Source organism: Lissotriton helveticus, chromosome 8 (genome assembly GCF_964261635.1).
Source record: "Lissotriton helveticus chromosome 8, aLisHel1.1, whole genome shotgun sequence".
Taxonomy (NCBI): domain Eukaryota; kingdom Metazoa; phylum Chordata; class Amphibia; order Caudata; family Salamandridae; genus Lissotriton; species Lissotriton helveticus.
The window spans coordinates 1245871845-1245888934 of record NC_136069.1 but is presented as its reverse complement, the minus strand read 5'-3'; the positions used below and the strand labels follow the sequence as shown (position 1 = coordinate 1245888934).

The 17090-nt window shown below is 45.3% G+C and overlaps 1 protein-coding gene across 1 annotated transcript in view; it reads right to left on the bottom strand.

Moving 5' to 3' along the window:
- The window catches only part of HERC2 (HECT and RLD domain containing E3 ubiquitin protein ligase 2), a 1611099-nt gene that overhangs the window by 1365017 nt on the left and 228992 nt on the right, over nucleotides 1–17090 (bottom strand). Inside the window, 3 exon segments of the mRNA XM_078658234.1 lie at nucleotides 229–457; nucleotides 2401–2601; nucleotides 8114–8307. Of these exon segments, the coding sequence (XP_078514360.1) occupies nucleotides 229–457; nucleotides 2401–2601; nucleotides 8114–8307 (624 nt within the window).

Here is a 17090-nt window from a genome sequence, read left to right as displayed (position 1 = left end):
CCTAACAACGAGGTTCTTAATATTTACATAGCTAGGAGTTATTTCAGGTTACTGAGGTTCAAGGGACAAGAGGCAATGAGTATCACAGATTGCCCTCGTGTTCCATAAGCCTCTGAGAACTGGCTTCTTAGACAAAATGAAAGGTAAACTTTCCCACAGGCATTATAATTTGTTTAATATAACTATCAAAGATACAATCAAAAGCAGAATTCAGAATTTCAGACTCACCTGCACAGGGAAGAAGAGCTGATAGAGCTCTTGCACGTTCCTCTGCAGTTGGTAGAAGCACAGACCATCCACTCTGGAGCACCGCTTGCGCAGCTGATTGTACTGTGTTGAGTACTCCAGCATTACTAGCCAACGTTACCACTGTTTGTTTTAGGCTATTCAACAGAATGCTTCCAAAACCAAGTCCAAGATAGTCAGGGTCAACCTGATGACTGATGGCAGCATGCAACTAAAGAAAAATAAGAATAAACAAGCATTTAACAAACATTAGAAAAAAACATCAGCACAAAAATGCAATTGAAACGTGTGGAGAATTCTTTCGGAGTTAGCTAAAAAGGTCCACTTTGTTTCTTTTAAAGTATAAAAGAGCCAAGAAATTGACACGATAGTAAGCAGGAGTTGTATATATATCTCAGTTTGCAGCCAAGAGGCACAGGGTAAAACAGCAAATCTTTGCACACCAATGTTATGTCATTGTCACAGAACCTCACAAAAGACCTTTCATTAAGCACTAGGGACATAATGTGTTTCTTGCACAAAAGGAAAACTACTGAATAGGACACTGTTGCCTCATTTTAGCAAACCTTGACTTGTCTCATATTGACTCCCACTTATTTGGGAACATATTCGAGATGGTTTAGCTACTCAAACCTGATTTCTTCCATTCATGCATTTTGACAATGCTAAATTTATTCTGTGAATGATATATGATTGATTGATTAAATGACCGCTAATACACACCAACATCACCCTAACCATACACAAGCCATGACCAATCGATGACAGACACAAGGTACTCTGAAACTGGAGCACCGGTTGGTGATCATACTAGACCCCTACTGCCTTTTCTGGGATCTGTCATATCTGAGACAACACTATCCAGAAAATATATGGATAAAGAAAGTCTCATACAAACAACGGAAGCACCCTCGATACAAAGCACCAACAATACATAATTTCTGATATCACACATGCGCAAACACAATCCCCATTCACAGCACAGTCTCATACCACAAGACACCCTCGTCAGAGTACCTTCCACTAGAAATAATACTGAGATGCATAATGATAGAACATATTAATATGAACGACATGGAAGGCTGGACCAAAATGAATGTGAGGTGAGTATGGGGCAAGGTAATAAAAGTACAAAATAGGGAATGTGAACCAGACTGTAGTGCTATTTCATCCTACGGTCATCTCTCGTATTGGATTGTTGCAAATGGAAGCTAATATAACCAAAATCTGCACCTTTCTGCGATTGCGCTTCTACCGCCATCTGGTTCCCTTGCAAAGGCACAGAGCAGACAAAACATTGTTAATACATCGCAGGCACACCCTGCAGGATAGAACTGCACTTCTCTTTTCCTGTTAAGTTCATTCTTTCTGTTCCAATATCTGACATGGGCATGTGACTCACATTCATGTACAATCATTCCCATTGCACAGGTTTTCCATTTTCCCAATTTTAAGCCAGAGCAGACTGAGTATGTGTATATTCAACAGTTGCAACCAAATAAACACACAACTGGGAACAGGAAATACACTTATAACGCTTCAGAAACATAAACATAAGAAGTAAGAAACCATATGTATGTAGAGACAATAAAAATTACCTTAAGGTGTTTTCCTGGAAGAATAATAAAATAGGGAAAGACTTCTCAATAAGAAAGCTCTCTTTTCGCAGAGGTATTTTGATTTGTTAATGAAGTGGGAGAAAGGCCTTAAACTGAGTCATGAGGCGGACTACAAAATCATATGGCACTTTCACATGTGATGTTGTTAATATTATGGTTAGCAGTATAAACAGAGCATTTGCTAACCAGATTTAAAATGAGATAATCAAAGGGTAAAAAAACTAGAATGAAATGAATGGGACATGGATCTAATAATCTAATGAAAGGACGCCCATAATCACCGAGTAGCCTACCAATTAAAATTAAAGTATCAATTGCAGCATTTTAGTAACCTCAAATAATAGCATTCAGACAGAAGGGGGGAGGACTGAGAAGCTGAATAATTCAGATTCAATAAAATAGATGGAATTATTTCAAAGCAAACTAATACTACGCAAGACAGTCATTTGCAGGGATACTCTATAAACAAACTACTTTATTCTGCCAAAGGCCATCTTGGTGGTTATTTATTGTCAATGTTGAGACTAAAAAATACCTGCAGTCTTAGCAAATTCAGGGTCGCTACAGCCATACACTCTTTCTCCTGAGGAGGAGGCCAGTCAGAACTGCCGTCCATCCCCTCGCTGACTTGCCGCAGTAAAAGATCAAGTTGTTCAAATGTCATTGGACAGACGTCCACTACAAAAGGCACACGTAAACCAATGGACCACTCTGAGCATGATGACCAGGCAAAACTCTGTAGAAAAAAAATGGACAGTTATATTCTTTGTTCAAAGGCAAGTTAATTTAGGCATGCAGCACATTTGAAGTGTAAAACCAGTTTTGACCCATCTTAAATACACCTCAGCTTATTGCAAACAATGTTGGGAGGAACACTGCTACTTACAGATATTTAAAATTATATTACGTGTTAAAGTTAATGATTACCCTGACTTTAAAATCTGAAATATTGCTGTTACCAGCATGTGAGCACTTTCATTGTAGATAATAGACATGAATTCCACTCCCAGGGCCTACATATCAAGTGAATAACTGCAGTATCCACATAATTGTTAAAAATTACAGTATAATATTTGACTGTACACACTTTATTAAATGCAGTGATTAAAGGATTAAAGTGAAACTTGTGCCAACACCTTTGCTCTGCAAAGTGCTGTAACTCCTCCTTAAAAATGTTTAAAAAAATTAAGTGTGCCACCAAATAGATCCCTAGGCAAAGCATTGCTTGAATGACTGCAGTGTAATTTTCATAAACCTATTCAAGAAACAAGTTGAGAGACAACATGTTCAAATATGGATGGCAAGGCCAGTCCTGGATTACAAAATACAAATAACCAATTAAACCAACGTTAAAAGAAGTCTATGAACTTCGGTGGGGCCCAGGATTAAATGCAAAGTGTTGATCATTATTGTAAGAAAATTAATTATTAATTGAGGTGGATGGTAGTCCATCACAAGTAATAAAGTCACTAAGCTGTTAGGTCCACACTAACATTCCTATAATTTAAACCTAAACTATATGGATTGTCCAAGCCAGAGATTTTACCTTGGGAGTTAGTCTCTGACATACAAGTCGAAAACCTACAGCAGAGCATGGTTGTAGGTTATATCTGAGCAGGTCCTCACAAATTGAGATAGCAATTGGACAACGTCCAGCCGAAGCCACTGGTTTTGGCGGGAATAGCTCAAGAGTGGGAAAACTCAAATTTCATGCCCAGGGATGTCCTCACAGTGTCCAGATACTATTGGAGCCTTCGCCCGGTCAAGATTTTGACTTTTAGACTTAGTTTATTTTTTCAGAGCTCAGATTCGTCCAGTAGGACATGGTTGCAGGCTGTGTGGGGCAAAGAAGCCGAGGGAAGCTCCAGGTGAAACAATCTGTACCTGGTGGGATTCTTGAAGGACGTACATGGGGGTAACCAGAAATCATCTTTACTGAATGGTTCAAATCATAGGTCCTGATGCATGACCGCTCATTGTGCTTTGTATTCCAGAGGGCTTAAGCAGCCATCACCAAAAACTACTGCCAAGCTCCCCATCTCACCCTGTTATCCCAAGATTACTGGATTATTTACAGAGAGATGAGCTATTTCAAGTGGTCCTATTTCAATAGATTGTCCCCCTTCAAGCAACGATGGTTATGGTCTTTCCTGATTACACAGTGAGGGTCCAGCAACAAGAGAATACTCACAGGACAAGATGAGGGCACTGCAAGTTAGATACATATTCCTGTACCTAGCGAGACTCAAAGCCATCCACCAAGGCATACTAATTTGACAATGATGACAAGGCTTGGGTGTAGAAGTGGGCACCTTTGAATCGGCCTCACATCTCACCTGTGGCCCAGGGGTTGGACAACTGAGATATTGCTGACCCCTCTAAACCCAACAGATGGAGACATTGCAAAAGGGCAAAATCCTCCACAGGTAGAAGACCTAGATCACACAAAGTGGACTCTTCTGCTTCTGAGGGCCATTGCCTGAAAGGCAAGAATGCGCCGCAGCCCACAGAATCGGACTCACAGGCACGGACGGCAGTCTTCGCCTGTCGAGGGTCAACCCACAAGAGTAGTCTGCATCCCCTGATTGCCAGGTGGCTCCCGCAACAGAGTACATACTAGCATTGTTGATGGTTAACTGTAGCAATATGGGTTCCACCCATTTAGTCCCCCAGAATTTTTGCTTTTTCTCTTCTTCTTTTTTGGCCTTTACTGTGGCGAGTCTCATTCCTCGCGTCTCACTTAAGGTAACTGCACCACATGGTAATTTTGCAGCACATGTTTATCACCAGTGCCCGACTTTTAAGAATAGAATGCTGCGATGATGCAGCTAGGGTAAAGGGTTCTGGGCTGTTTACACAAGAACTTGTATGCAGGAGGAAATCATTCTACTTCAACACAAATTATTGATCAGTAGATTCAGCTGCACCATTTTAAAAGCATTCAATGCATTAGTCTGAGGCCAAATTAAAGCCTCAGCAGCAGGGGTCGGGAGAGAGGAGACCAGAACTGCCAAAGGCACAGAGAAGCAGATCTAGGAACTTGAAAATGAGGTAATGTAGGAAGCCGGTTCTTCATACAGTAAACCAAAAAATAGGTATACGGTGCTGGGAGACGAGGTATATTCCCTTATGAGGGGATAGGGGCTTGCTCTAGCAATCCCAAGGTGCTCTCTTAGGGTGTAGTGTGGTCGAGCAGACTTAGACTTATCACAGAGCAGTGTTAGACATCTTCAATAAATGGTACACACAACTCAATAAGGATATCCACACCAATTTATAAAAAAACAACACTTATCTTTGGATGTATGACACTACAACGCATGCTTTTACCACGCATGCTGTTACAACGCAGTTTTTACAACGCATGCTGTTACAACGCATAGCGCTTTGGGGTGCTGGATAGTGAATAGTTTAATTTACTATTCCAACTCCAGTCCCCGTGGATAGTAGGTAAGGTGTTGGATAGTAAATTAAATCTATTCCCTATCCTAGAGCGCCCCCCAGTGCAATGCGTTGTAATGGTTTTCATTGTAAAACCTGCGTTGTAATAGCACTGCGTTGTAAAAGTTTCGTTGTAAAGGATGTTTCCCCTTATCTTTAGATAATTCTTGGCATCGAGATAATCAAAATCAGGTAACTACATTTCGAGATAGAATTTTTTTTTTAGTTTTCAAAAAGCAACAGTGCAATTTCTGAAGCGGTAATGATATCATATGGAGGAAAGTCATATATAACAACTTACAGGACCAAACTTCAGGACTTAAGGTGAGTATGGGGCAGGGACCAAGACAGCACCAACAAGTCACCTCGGGCAGCACTGGGGCAGCCAGTGCATAGGTGCTAACCTGCATTGGGGGTCCTGTGGAAATCAATGGGGCTCGGTCCAGTGGCAAAGTCCCTGCAAGTGGGGACTGGGAGACCAGTCAAGCTGAACCAACAAGAGGACTCAGGTCTCACGATACTTGAGGGCGTGGGGGCACCGTTGGTCCTCTGCTCCTTGGGCTGGGGCGGTCGGGTGCAGAGGTGTTCTGAGGCATCGGGTTCTTGTCCCCGGAGTCACTCGTGGTAGAGGGGACCTGCAAGAGGCTGCAGGTAGCATTGGAAAGTCCACCGTTGGCAAACATAAGGTCAACTTTAGCTCTGGAGGGTCTGGGGACTACGCTGGCAACTTTGGCCCATGTCAACTCTGGCTAGGGGGCATAGGTGCAATGTTGCTTTCTGGTGTCTGGTTTCTGGTGGTCTGGAGATCTCGCAGATCTTTTGGGTGCCAGCAGGATGCAGGGGAGCAGCTTCACCACACCAAGGTAGTTCCTGGATCATGGGTGAAGGCTGGAAGACCTTCCAGGCTTTTGGAGGCACAGGCAGCTGCAGGACGAGTCGTCTGTGGAGCAATTGTCGTGGGCAGCAGACAGGCCGGCAGGATTGGTGTCAAGTCAGTTGCAAGCCTTCTGTTCTTGCAACTCTTCAGCGTCTGTCTTCTTCTTTCAGGTCGGCAGGATCTGATTTCCTGGTGCCAGGAGCTCCCCTAAATGCTAGATTTAGGGGCGTTAGGGGAGTGTAGAGTAGCAGACAATGGACTACTTACCCCTGCATCACTACACCCCCTGTATGACCACTTCCTGTGGGAAGTGGCCATAAGCCTGTGCCAGAGTGCCAGATCTTTTGCAGTTCCTAATTCTGCCATCACAAAGTTGGCAGACTTTTAATGTTCGTACCCACATCAGGTAGTCCACCTTAGGGGTGGAACAAGCCTTCCCACTTGTCCCGGTGTCAAACGGGCCCTGGGCGTGGGGGGTTGGCATCCCCTCACCTCTGAGGCAAGTCAGATTTGTATACTAAAGGCGGTGGGCTCTTCGAAGCTCCCTGCTTTGGAATGCTAATTCACGGTTCATCCTGTTGGATGGGATGTAAATACCCTCTGCTGGACAGGCTTTGTTCCTGAACTCCTGAGAGCATGGGCCCTCACCTATGGGGGTCAAAAACTAGTCTGTGGTGGGAGGCTGCTCAGAACCAGTCAGCCAGCACACTAGTAGTTGGTAGGTTTTTCAGGGGGCACCTCTAAGTTGCACCCTGGACGCATGTATTAATAAATCCATCACTGCAATCAGTATGGGTTTATTAATAAAAGATGTTTGATACCAAAAATATTTGGTTTCAGTAAAGCCATCATGTAGCTATGGAACTAGTTTTTGACCAGTGCCCAGCACATGTAGTTAAAGGGCTTCCCTGATCACTTGCACTGGCAATTGACCAGCACATGTTCATATCTGCTCATGCAGATTAAGTATAGTACACCCTGCCTTAGGGTTGTGAGATCTGCTTTAGGAGTGACATATATACTGCATGCAAAGTCTGCAGGCATGGCACAATCAATGTAATTATATCCCCGATTCTTCACAACCAAAATGGCTGTCTGCCATGCTCTGGCTCCCAATATTGCATATGTTGGCTTCAGTTGGTCATTGTTAGAATGGCTACCTTTTTCTCAATAAATGTCGAGACGGCCTTTGTAATAAGAAGGGTAGATGGTACGAGTCAAATTGTGAAATGAATAGGCTTCAGCGGACGGTATCTCCTCTATGTTGAGGCCCTGTACCATGCTCCATGGATGTGAGTATGAGCCAATAAGGTGCTGTCTTCCCAACAGAGAGAGGTATGAGACAAGGATGTCCTCTATCCCTGTTTCTCTTTGTGCTAGTCATTGAGCCAATAGCAGAGTGAATCCATCGTCACCCAGGATTGTAGAAGATCAGATGGCCCTCAGGCCACGAAGACCTGGTCGTGCTTTACACCGATGACCTTCTGGTAAATATGCAGAGGCCGAAGTGTTCTGCATCGTGGCTGCTGGAAATTATCTGGGTGTACTGGGATGCCTCGGGCCTTCCCATGCTAAATCTTAATATGTCCCAATCATGCCACTGCACCCTGAATTGCTGGCAAGGGCAGAATAGGGAAAGGCAGACGCTTCAAATACTGCCTGCACATCATCCAGACCTGGATGTCCTGTGCCTACCTGAAGCTCAACCGAACGAAAGCAATAGGTTCATTGCTTCAGTAAAACTTTGTTGCAATACATTTGTTAACGACGAAGGTTTAATTGATAAAATCTTATTATGACAGTCTGCTGAGCTTATAAGGAAGAGTTCAATCATAAAAGGCTTCAGACAGAAAGACTAAAGCAACTCATAATTGAGTTCTATACAAATGTGAACATAACTCAAACATACTGGACGGCTCCAAAAACATACCTGTGCAGGTCCACAAGAAATTCCAACAATATGTTTTGTGTCTAACCCTGAGAGAGCTGTTGGTTCGGGCTTGGTAATCCGCAATGTGTCAAAATGTTGGCACTGATCATTGCTCCCCCAACTATGAACTTCACCATCTTCTGTAAGTGCTAAGCAATGTGTGGAGCCAACTGCAACATCCGTCACTTTTTTACCTGTTGGAATAAAAAAAAAAATGTAGTTCACTTTATTTCAGCTAATAATACCCCAAAGAAGGTATAGAATCAGCACAATACAAAAAAAAAATTCCCATTATATTAAATACAATTTCACAGCACATTAGTAACAATAACATAATAAATATGATATTAAACATCAATTCATCAAAGGACAAGTCTCAGAACATATATAACATTCTGGTATACGTATTACAGAAATTCCTAATACAGGGAAGTTGATGAGTCGAAATGGGCAAAGACTTATTTTCAAAGTGCAACAAGCATGCTACACAGTCCTTCCCTTTGTGTCAACCAGCACAAAGTAAAACAGTTTTCATACAATTTTTAAGTCAATACAGTCTGGCGTTTCAAAGGCAAAACAAACACTTGGTTCTTAATTTTAATGCCAGATAAAAAGAGGACGAAAAAGCAAAAATGAGAGGGCCAAATGTATCAGATTTTGCTAGACGAACAGACAAGATGTTCCTGATAACTAGGTTCTTAAAAAGCAGGACGATCAATTTCCTTTTAAATTTACAATAGAGCAGATAAAATATCAAAAGCTGTGATTCAGTTCCTTCAAGGTGATCGCAATAATGGAAAAAATGTAAAAGCTTAAGATTTGTGGCCCATTTGGAATTGATTTATAGCTCAGGTAATCCTTCACTGGGCCACCTGAAATGGTCTACACTATTCAGTTACAATTGCTATTCCTTAAATGCAATGTAAGTAGCACAGAAAAAGAGCAATTTGGCCTTAAGGAATCACAAATTACCACCAACTTCAAGTTGGTGGTAATTTGCTATTTCTCTGAAAAATGCACTTTTTGGCATTTTTCAAAGTGCCATGTGTGCCACATGTGCAAATATGCACATTTCAGGGGTGCAACAGGGTGTCCTTCTGACACCCTGGCACCCTTGAAATTGCATTCTCAATTTGCAATTCTCTAATTGAGAATCGCAAATTGAGAATGTCTTCCCATTCATTACTATGGGCCTCTATGCCCATAAGAATGAATGGAGAGGTATTGCTTAATTGCGAAACGCAATTTGCGATTTGCAATTAAGGAATATGTAGGATTCGCAAAATTATTTGTAAACCCTACATACATAACGTTTTGTGATTCTCAAATAGCGATTCGCAAAAAATCACTATTTGAGAATCGCTAAAGAACATTGTGATGCATATGGCCCTAAATTCTTAATCCCAGATTCCAAACATAAAGGGACAGTATAATTGTGGGATTAAACAGACATTTTATTTCACAAAAGGATATTGCACCTTCACAATCATTAGTCTTGTAGGTAAGAAAGAATGAAACAGAAGGTGAACATAGGTAAATTGAATAAACAAGACCCATTTCTTTTAATAACTGGCAACCAGGTAAGCAGTATTACTTCACAATAAGTTGGAAAACATGGTGTGCATGCTCATATGCAGAGTAAGGAGAGACCACGTTTAACTACGATCTCTAGGTTTGCAATCAAAATCTCTGGGTGAAAGTCTAAACGAAAGTGGGGAACCACAGCCATGGGGTGGGGAATAGGGAGGAGGATGGGGTGGAGGGGTGATACTCAGACCTGGAATTTTTGAGCTCTCCAGTATTTTTTGATTTCACAGTGGACCTTCCGTGTCTAAATCATAATGGGATGGATTTTTGGTATAGGTAACTCATGGGGTAGGGAAAATCCAACTCATTTACCAAGCCACTCAATCAGGGCCATCATGATACTTAATAAGAAGCAAGTTTAACAACAAGCTCATAGGTTTAAATGCCACCAGGTCCACTTTTTCCTCAATCCTTCCGAGGTAGAGCAAATAAACATCAATGAGTTGGGAGATAGTAGCATATAGAATTACAGAGCATTTACATTATGGTGATAAAGCACTACAGTGGTGCTTATTGGTCCGACAGGTTTCATCTAGTCCAAATCTTTAAAGTAATATAAAGAAAAGGCATAATAAGGAAAATGTACATCTGTTCTTGGCATGCAGAGCTGTAGATTCACATGCATTGCATAATCCTGCCATCTAGTGTTGGGTCCGAATGTTTGCAAGTTGTTTTTCTTCGAAGAAGTCTTTACAGTCACAAGGTAGGTGACTCCTCTTTTCGGTGATAGTGCGCATGGGCATCGACTATTGTTAGATTGTTTTTTCGCAGAGGGTGAGAGTGGAGTCAGTAAAGGTAGAATAGAGATGTCCATGATATGTAAGCAAGATAAGAAAGAATTGCAACAGGTATAGGTACCCGGGGAGGCCGGAGGGCGCATGTGAACCTACAGCTCTACATGCCAAGAACAAATGCTTGCTGGGTAAGTAACATTTTCCGTTTTAGGTATGTGAGCTGTAGATCACATGCTTTGAAAGACTATATAGAATTATTATCCCAAAGTGGTGGCTAACCTGTAGCTGTTGCAGTTGTTTGGAAAAGTGTTTTAAGTACTGCCTGGTCTACATTAGCTTGTTGCCTCGCAAACACATCTACACAATAGTGTTTGGTGAATGTGTGCGGTGTAGACCAAGTTGCTGCCTTACAGATGTCAGCTAAGGGAACATTCCCTAAGAAGGCCATAGTAGCCCCTATTTTGCGGGTGGAATGCACTCTAGGGGGTATTGGCAATGTTCTTTTTGATTTTGTAGAACATGTTTGGATACATTTAACAATCCATCTTGCAATACCCAATTTAGAAATGGAATTGACTTTGTGTGGTAGAGAAAAGGCAACAAAGAGTTGCTTTGTCTTGGAAAAATCCTTTGTTCTTTCTACATAATATAGTACTGCCACATCAAGTGTGAGTAGAGCTTGTTCTGCTACAGAATCAGGTTCAGGAAAGAACACAGGTAACAACTGATTAATTAATGTGAAAAGCAGAAAACACTTTTGGAAGAAATGTGGAATTGGTTTAAAGAACCACCTTGTTTTTGTGAAGTTGAAAGAAAAGGTCTTGTATAGTTAGTGCCTGGAGTTCACCAACTCTCCTTAAGGAAGTGATTGCAATAAGAAAAGCAACCTTCCATGAGAGAAATTGTAGTTGACGCTTGTGCATTGGTTCCAAAGGTGGTCCCATTAGCCTTGTAAGGACTATGTTCAAGTTCCACACTGGTGCAGGTGGAGCTCTTGGTGGTATTACTCTTTATGGTCCTTCCATAAAGGCTTTAATCACTGGTACTCTGAACAGAGATACGTGCTATCTGTTTTGAAAGTATGCAGCTACTGCTGCTAAATGCAATCAAATGGCTCTATAAGCTATTCCAGATTGCTGTAAGTATAAGAGATAACAGGTGATGTTTTGTACTGATGCATTCAGGGGATTGAAGTTGTTATTGTTACAATATATAACAAAATGTATCTACTTTATTGCACAACATGCCCTAGTAGTAGGTCTCCTAGCCTCCTTTAGGATATTCATACAGTCTGGTGGTAATTGTAATTAACCAAACTCTATGACTTCAGGAGCCAAATTGTCAGGTGGAGTTCCTTGGGATTTGGATTCCAGATTTCTCCATGGTTCTCAGTGAGGAGACTGGAGTTGAGATGCAGCTTTTGGTGTGGAACTACCGACAGCTCCAGCAGGGTGGTGGACCAGGGTTGACGTGCCCATGTGGGAGCTATGAGAATCAGTGTGAGGGATGTTTGCCTGAGCTTCCGAACTACCAGTGGAATGAGTTGGAGAGGTGGAAAAGCGTAGGCAAATATTCTTGACCAGTTCATCCATAGGGCATTGCCTTTGGACAGCAGGTGTGGGAACCTGGAGGCGAAGCTTGGACATTTTGCGTTTTGAGTTGTGGTGAACAGGTCTATGTGAGGAAATCCGCATTCCTGAAAGTAGGGAAGAAGAATTTGGGGATGAAGTTCCCACTCGTGGATTTGCTGTCTCAGTCTGCTGAGAAGGTCTGCAATTTGAGTGTTTACTCCTGTAAGGTGTTCTGCTAGGAGATCGATTTTGCCATGTATGGCCCATTTCCAAATGGCTCGTGCTAGGGGTGACAGTTGGAGAGTGCGTGTCCCCCTGTTTTTGTATGTAGTACATAGCGGTCATGTTGTAAATGTAAATGTAAATGTACAGGAATTTATAAAGCGCAAATCACCGAGCGGTTTCTAAGCGCTTGCTTAGGGAACCCGTCCTGGTATTCCCCTGGGAGATAACCCCAGCAGGGTATCCGCAAGGTGAAAGCCAGGCATCCCGCCGCGAGGGGCCGTTGTGGAGATTAAGCAAGCTATTGCCCAGAGTCGCAGAGTGTGAACCCGTGAATCGAGTAGGCACCGGAGCGAGAATTGTCGAGTCCATGGACATTTTAGGACTCAAGACCCCGCCGAGCCGGGAATTGAACCCTGGTCCCGAGCTGACCTCTGCTTCCAGGTCTGCCTCCTCTAACCAGTGAGCCACACTTCTCCACTGTCTTGTCTGTGCGGACTAAGACAGTTTTGCCTAGAAGGTGAGTTTGAAAGGCTTTGAGCGCTAGAAACACTGCTAGTAGCTCTAGGTGATTGATCTGTAGTCTCCTGTACTTTTGAGTCCATAATTCTTGGATTGTATGACTCTGTAGGTGAGCGCCCCAACCAGTGAGCGATGCGTCTGCTGTTAGCACTGTCTGTGGAACAGGGTCGAGAAAGGGCTGCCCTTTGGATACATTTTGTGGGTTCCATCACTGCAGAGAGCGGTGGGTGCGGCCATCTACCAACACTAGATCAGTCAACTGACCCTGCAATTGGTTCCACTGACTTGCTAAGCATTTTTGAAGGGGACGCATGTGAAGTCTTGCGTGAGGAACAATTATAACGCAAGACGCCATCATGCCTAGCAGTTGCAGGAATACTTTTGCTAGTAATGACTGGTTGGGCTGAAATTGAGACAGAATGGGCAGAATATTGTGAATCTTGGCTGCTTTGGGAGAGGCTAGAGGTTTCTGAGCGTCTATTGTGGCTCCCAGATAAGGTTGTGTGTTGGAAGGCTGTAGATGAGACTTTAACGCATTTACTGTAACCCTAGTTGGTGAAGAAAGTAAATAGTGCTTTGAGTGTGTTGGAGACACATTTGGTAATTGCTGGCTGTGATGAGCCAGTCGTCCAGGTATGGGAAGACATGGATGTGTTGTCTTCTTAGATGTGCTGTGACTACTGTCAGGCATTTGGTAAATACCCTGGGATCAGTGGTGACTCCAAACAGGAGTACTTTGAATTGGTAATGATGACCCGCTATCATGAATCTGAGGTATTTGCAGTGAGCGGGAAGAATTGGAAAGTGGAAATATGCGTCTTTTGAGTCTAAAGTAGACATAAAATCTCCCTGCTGTAAAAGTGGGAGCAATTGTTGATGTTTTACCATGTGAAAAAGCTCTGACAGTATGTAGAGGTTTAGTTCTCTGAGGTCTAGAATAAGTCTCAGGGAGCCGTCCTTTTTGGGGATTGGAAAGTACAGGGAGTACACACCTGTTCCTTGATGTTGTAACAGCACAGGTTCTATGGCTCCTTTGGACAGGGGAGACTGTACCTCTTGTGAAGTAAATGTTCTGGTGACATTTTGTGAGAACGTGGCGGAATGTATGGAGGACTGTTGGTAAACTCCAGGCAATAACCATGTTGGATAATTCCCTGGCACCCATTTGTCTGCAGTTATCTATTACCAGATGGGGAGGAATTGTAAAAGACGTCCCCTGAAAGGTGTGAAATGATTGGGGGGGGGGGGGGAAACGTAGGCAAGTCACTGTTTGGTAGGAGAGGGGGAGGTACATGTTGTGGAACATTTACCCCTACCCTTGCCGTTGTTACCCCTGTACCATCCTCTAAAGAAGCCACTTGACTAGGAGGATTGATTGTTGCCCTTGTAGAGTGCAGCAGTAGTGTCTAAAGAGATGGTCTTGGACTCCCCCCACCATAGGAACGATGATAGGAGCCATGATTAGAAGGAGACCCTAGAGCTCCCATAGATTTAGCTACTTCCGTATCTTTTTTGCATCTTTCCTAAGGACGTATCTACTACGGGTCCAAAGAGATGCTGTTTATCGAATGGTGTATTCAAAATGGATTGCTGGACTTCAGGTTTAAATCCAGAGATCCCTAATCATCAATCAGTCATTGCATTTGTAAAGCGCACTACTTACCTGTGAGGGTCTCAAGGCGCTGGGGTGAGGGGAATGCGGCTACTTCTTGAAAATCCAGGTCTTGAGGAGTCTTCTGAAGGTCAGCAGGTCTTGGGTCTGCCGTAGGTGGATGGGGAGGGTGTTCCAGGTCTTTGCGGCGAGGTGGGAGAACGATCTGCCTCCGGAGGTTGCTCTTCGGATGCGGGGGACTGTGGCGAGGGAGAGGTCGGCGGAGCGTAGATGGCGGGTGGGGGTGTAGAAGCTGAGTCGTCCGTTGAGGTACGCTGGTCCGGTGTTGTGGAGTGCCTTGTGTGCGTGGGTGAGGAGCTTAAAGGTTATCCGCTTGCTGATGGGGAGACAGTGCAGGTCTGTCAGGAGGGTGTGATGTGGCTGCGGCGAGGGATGTCGAGGATCAGACGTGCAGAGGCGTTCTGGATGTGTTGAGGCTCCTGCGTAGAGTGCGTTTCCGTAGTCCAACCTGCTGCTGACGAGAGCCTGGGTGACTGTTCTTCTCATTTCGGTGGGGATCCACTTGTAGATCTTGCGGAGCATGCGGAGGGTGTTGAAACAGGAGGAAGAGACGGTGTTGACCTGCTTAGTCATGGAGAGGGTGGAATCGAGGATGATCCCTAGGTTGCGTGCGTGGTCGGTGGGTGTTTGAGCTGTTCCCAGTGCCACCAGGAGTCATCCCAGGCCGAAGGGGTGGATCCGAGGATGAGGCCCCTCGTCTTGTCAGAGTTCAGCTTCAGTCGGCTGTTCCTCATCCATTCGGCGACAGCCTTCATTCCTTCATGGAGGTTGGTTTTGGCGGTGTGGGGGTCCTTGGTGAGGATCAGTTGGGTGTCATCGGCGTAGGAGATGATGTTGAGGTTGTGTGGTCGGGCAACGTGGGCAAGCGGTGCCATGTAGATGTTGAACAGCGTAGGGCTAAGGGAGGAGCCCTAGGTTACGCCGCAGATCTCTGTGGCTTTGGAGCGGAAGGGGGGGGGGGGAGGCGGACGCTGTGTTCTGCTGGAGAGGAAGAAGGCGGTCCAGTCCAGGGCCTTCCCTTGGATCCCGACGTCGTGGAGGCGTGTTCGTAGTGTGCGGTGGCAAACTGTCGAAGGCGGCTGACCGGTCCAGGAGGATGAGGGCCGCGGTTTCTCCGTTGTCTAGCAGGGTTCCGATGTCATCTGTGGCAGCGATGAAGGCAGTTTTGGTTCTGTGGGGGCTACAGAACCCGGACTGGGATGGCGGGTCCAGGATGTTGTTCTCCTCGAGGTGGCGGGTCAGTTGTTTGTTGACAGTCTTCTCGATGACCTTCGCCGGGAACGGGAGCAGGGAGATGGGCCGGAAGTTCTTGAGGCCCTTGGGGTCCGCCTTGGGTTTGAGTAAGGCGTTGATCTCAGCGTGCTTCCAACTCTCCGGGAAGGTTGCTGTCTCGAAGGAGATGTTGATGGCTTTCCTGAGATGGGGTGCGATGGCGGTGCTGGCTTTGTTGGAGATGTGGGGTGGGCAAGGGTCTGACGGAGATCCGGAGTGGATGGTGTTCATGATCGGGATGGTGTCGTCATTGTTGATGTTGGTCCAGGAGAGCAGGCGGTTGGTGCGGGTGGTGGTCGTGGGGGTGGGTGTCTCCGTGGTGGTCGGGGCTGATGTGGCATTAAAGCGGTCGTGGATGTCTGCGATCTTGAGATGGAAGAAGGTGGCGAGCGAGTCGCACAGGTCTTGTGAAGGTGGGATGTGGTTGGTGTTGGAGCTGGGGTTCGAGAGCTCCTTCACGATGTTGAAGAGCTCTTTGCTGTTGTGTGCGTTGTTGTCTAGGCGATCTTTGAAGGAGGCCCTTTTGGCGGATTTGATGAGGTGATGGCGTCTGCGGGTGGCGTTCTTGTGGGCTGTGTAGCTGTCCGGTGTTCGTTCGCAGAGCCAGATCTTCTCTAGCTTTCGGCAGGTTTGCTTGGAGGCCTGGAGGTCTTCAGTGAACCAGCTGGCTTTCTTGCTGGTGTGGCATATGGAGGGTTTCTTGAGTGCGGCGCGAGTGTTGGCGCAGTCGTCGATCCACTGTCTGAGGTTGCGTGCGGCGGTGTCGGTGGGGTCGGAGGGTGGGCCCTGGGCAAGGGTGGTGGTTAGCTGGTCTTCGGTGACTTTGCTCCAACAGCGGCGGGGCATCTGTTGGCCACGGTGGTGGGTTTCCGGAAGGTGAAGTGGATGCTGCGATGGTCAGTCCAGTGGAGTTCGGTGGTGTGGCTGAAGGTGACGTTGGAGCTCGCGGAGAAGATGGGGTAAAGTGTGTGGGCGGCGGAGTGGGTGGGTGTTATGACGAGTTGTCGGAGTCTGAAGTTGGAGAGGTTGTCGAACAGGGTGGTGGAGTTGGAGTCGCTGAACTGTGATCGGGGTCCAGGGGGGTCTGTAGACGAGGGTTCCTCTGAGGGTGGTGTTGGGGTCAGTGTGGATCTGGAAGTGCAGGTGTTCGGCGGTGCTGAGGGTGTCGGTGTTGGTTGAGCCTCAGAGAGTTCCTGTGGACGATGGCGATTCCTCCTCCTATTCCGTTGGTGCGGTTCCTGTGGGTGATCTTGTAGCTGTCCGGGATGGCTATGGCGATGTCGGGTGCCGAGGAGGGGTTCATCCAGGTCTCGGTTAGGAAGGCGACGTCTGGGGAGGTTGAGTCGAGTAGGTCCCAGAGTTCGATGACGTGTTTGCAGGCGGACGGGTGTTGAGAA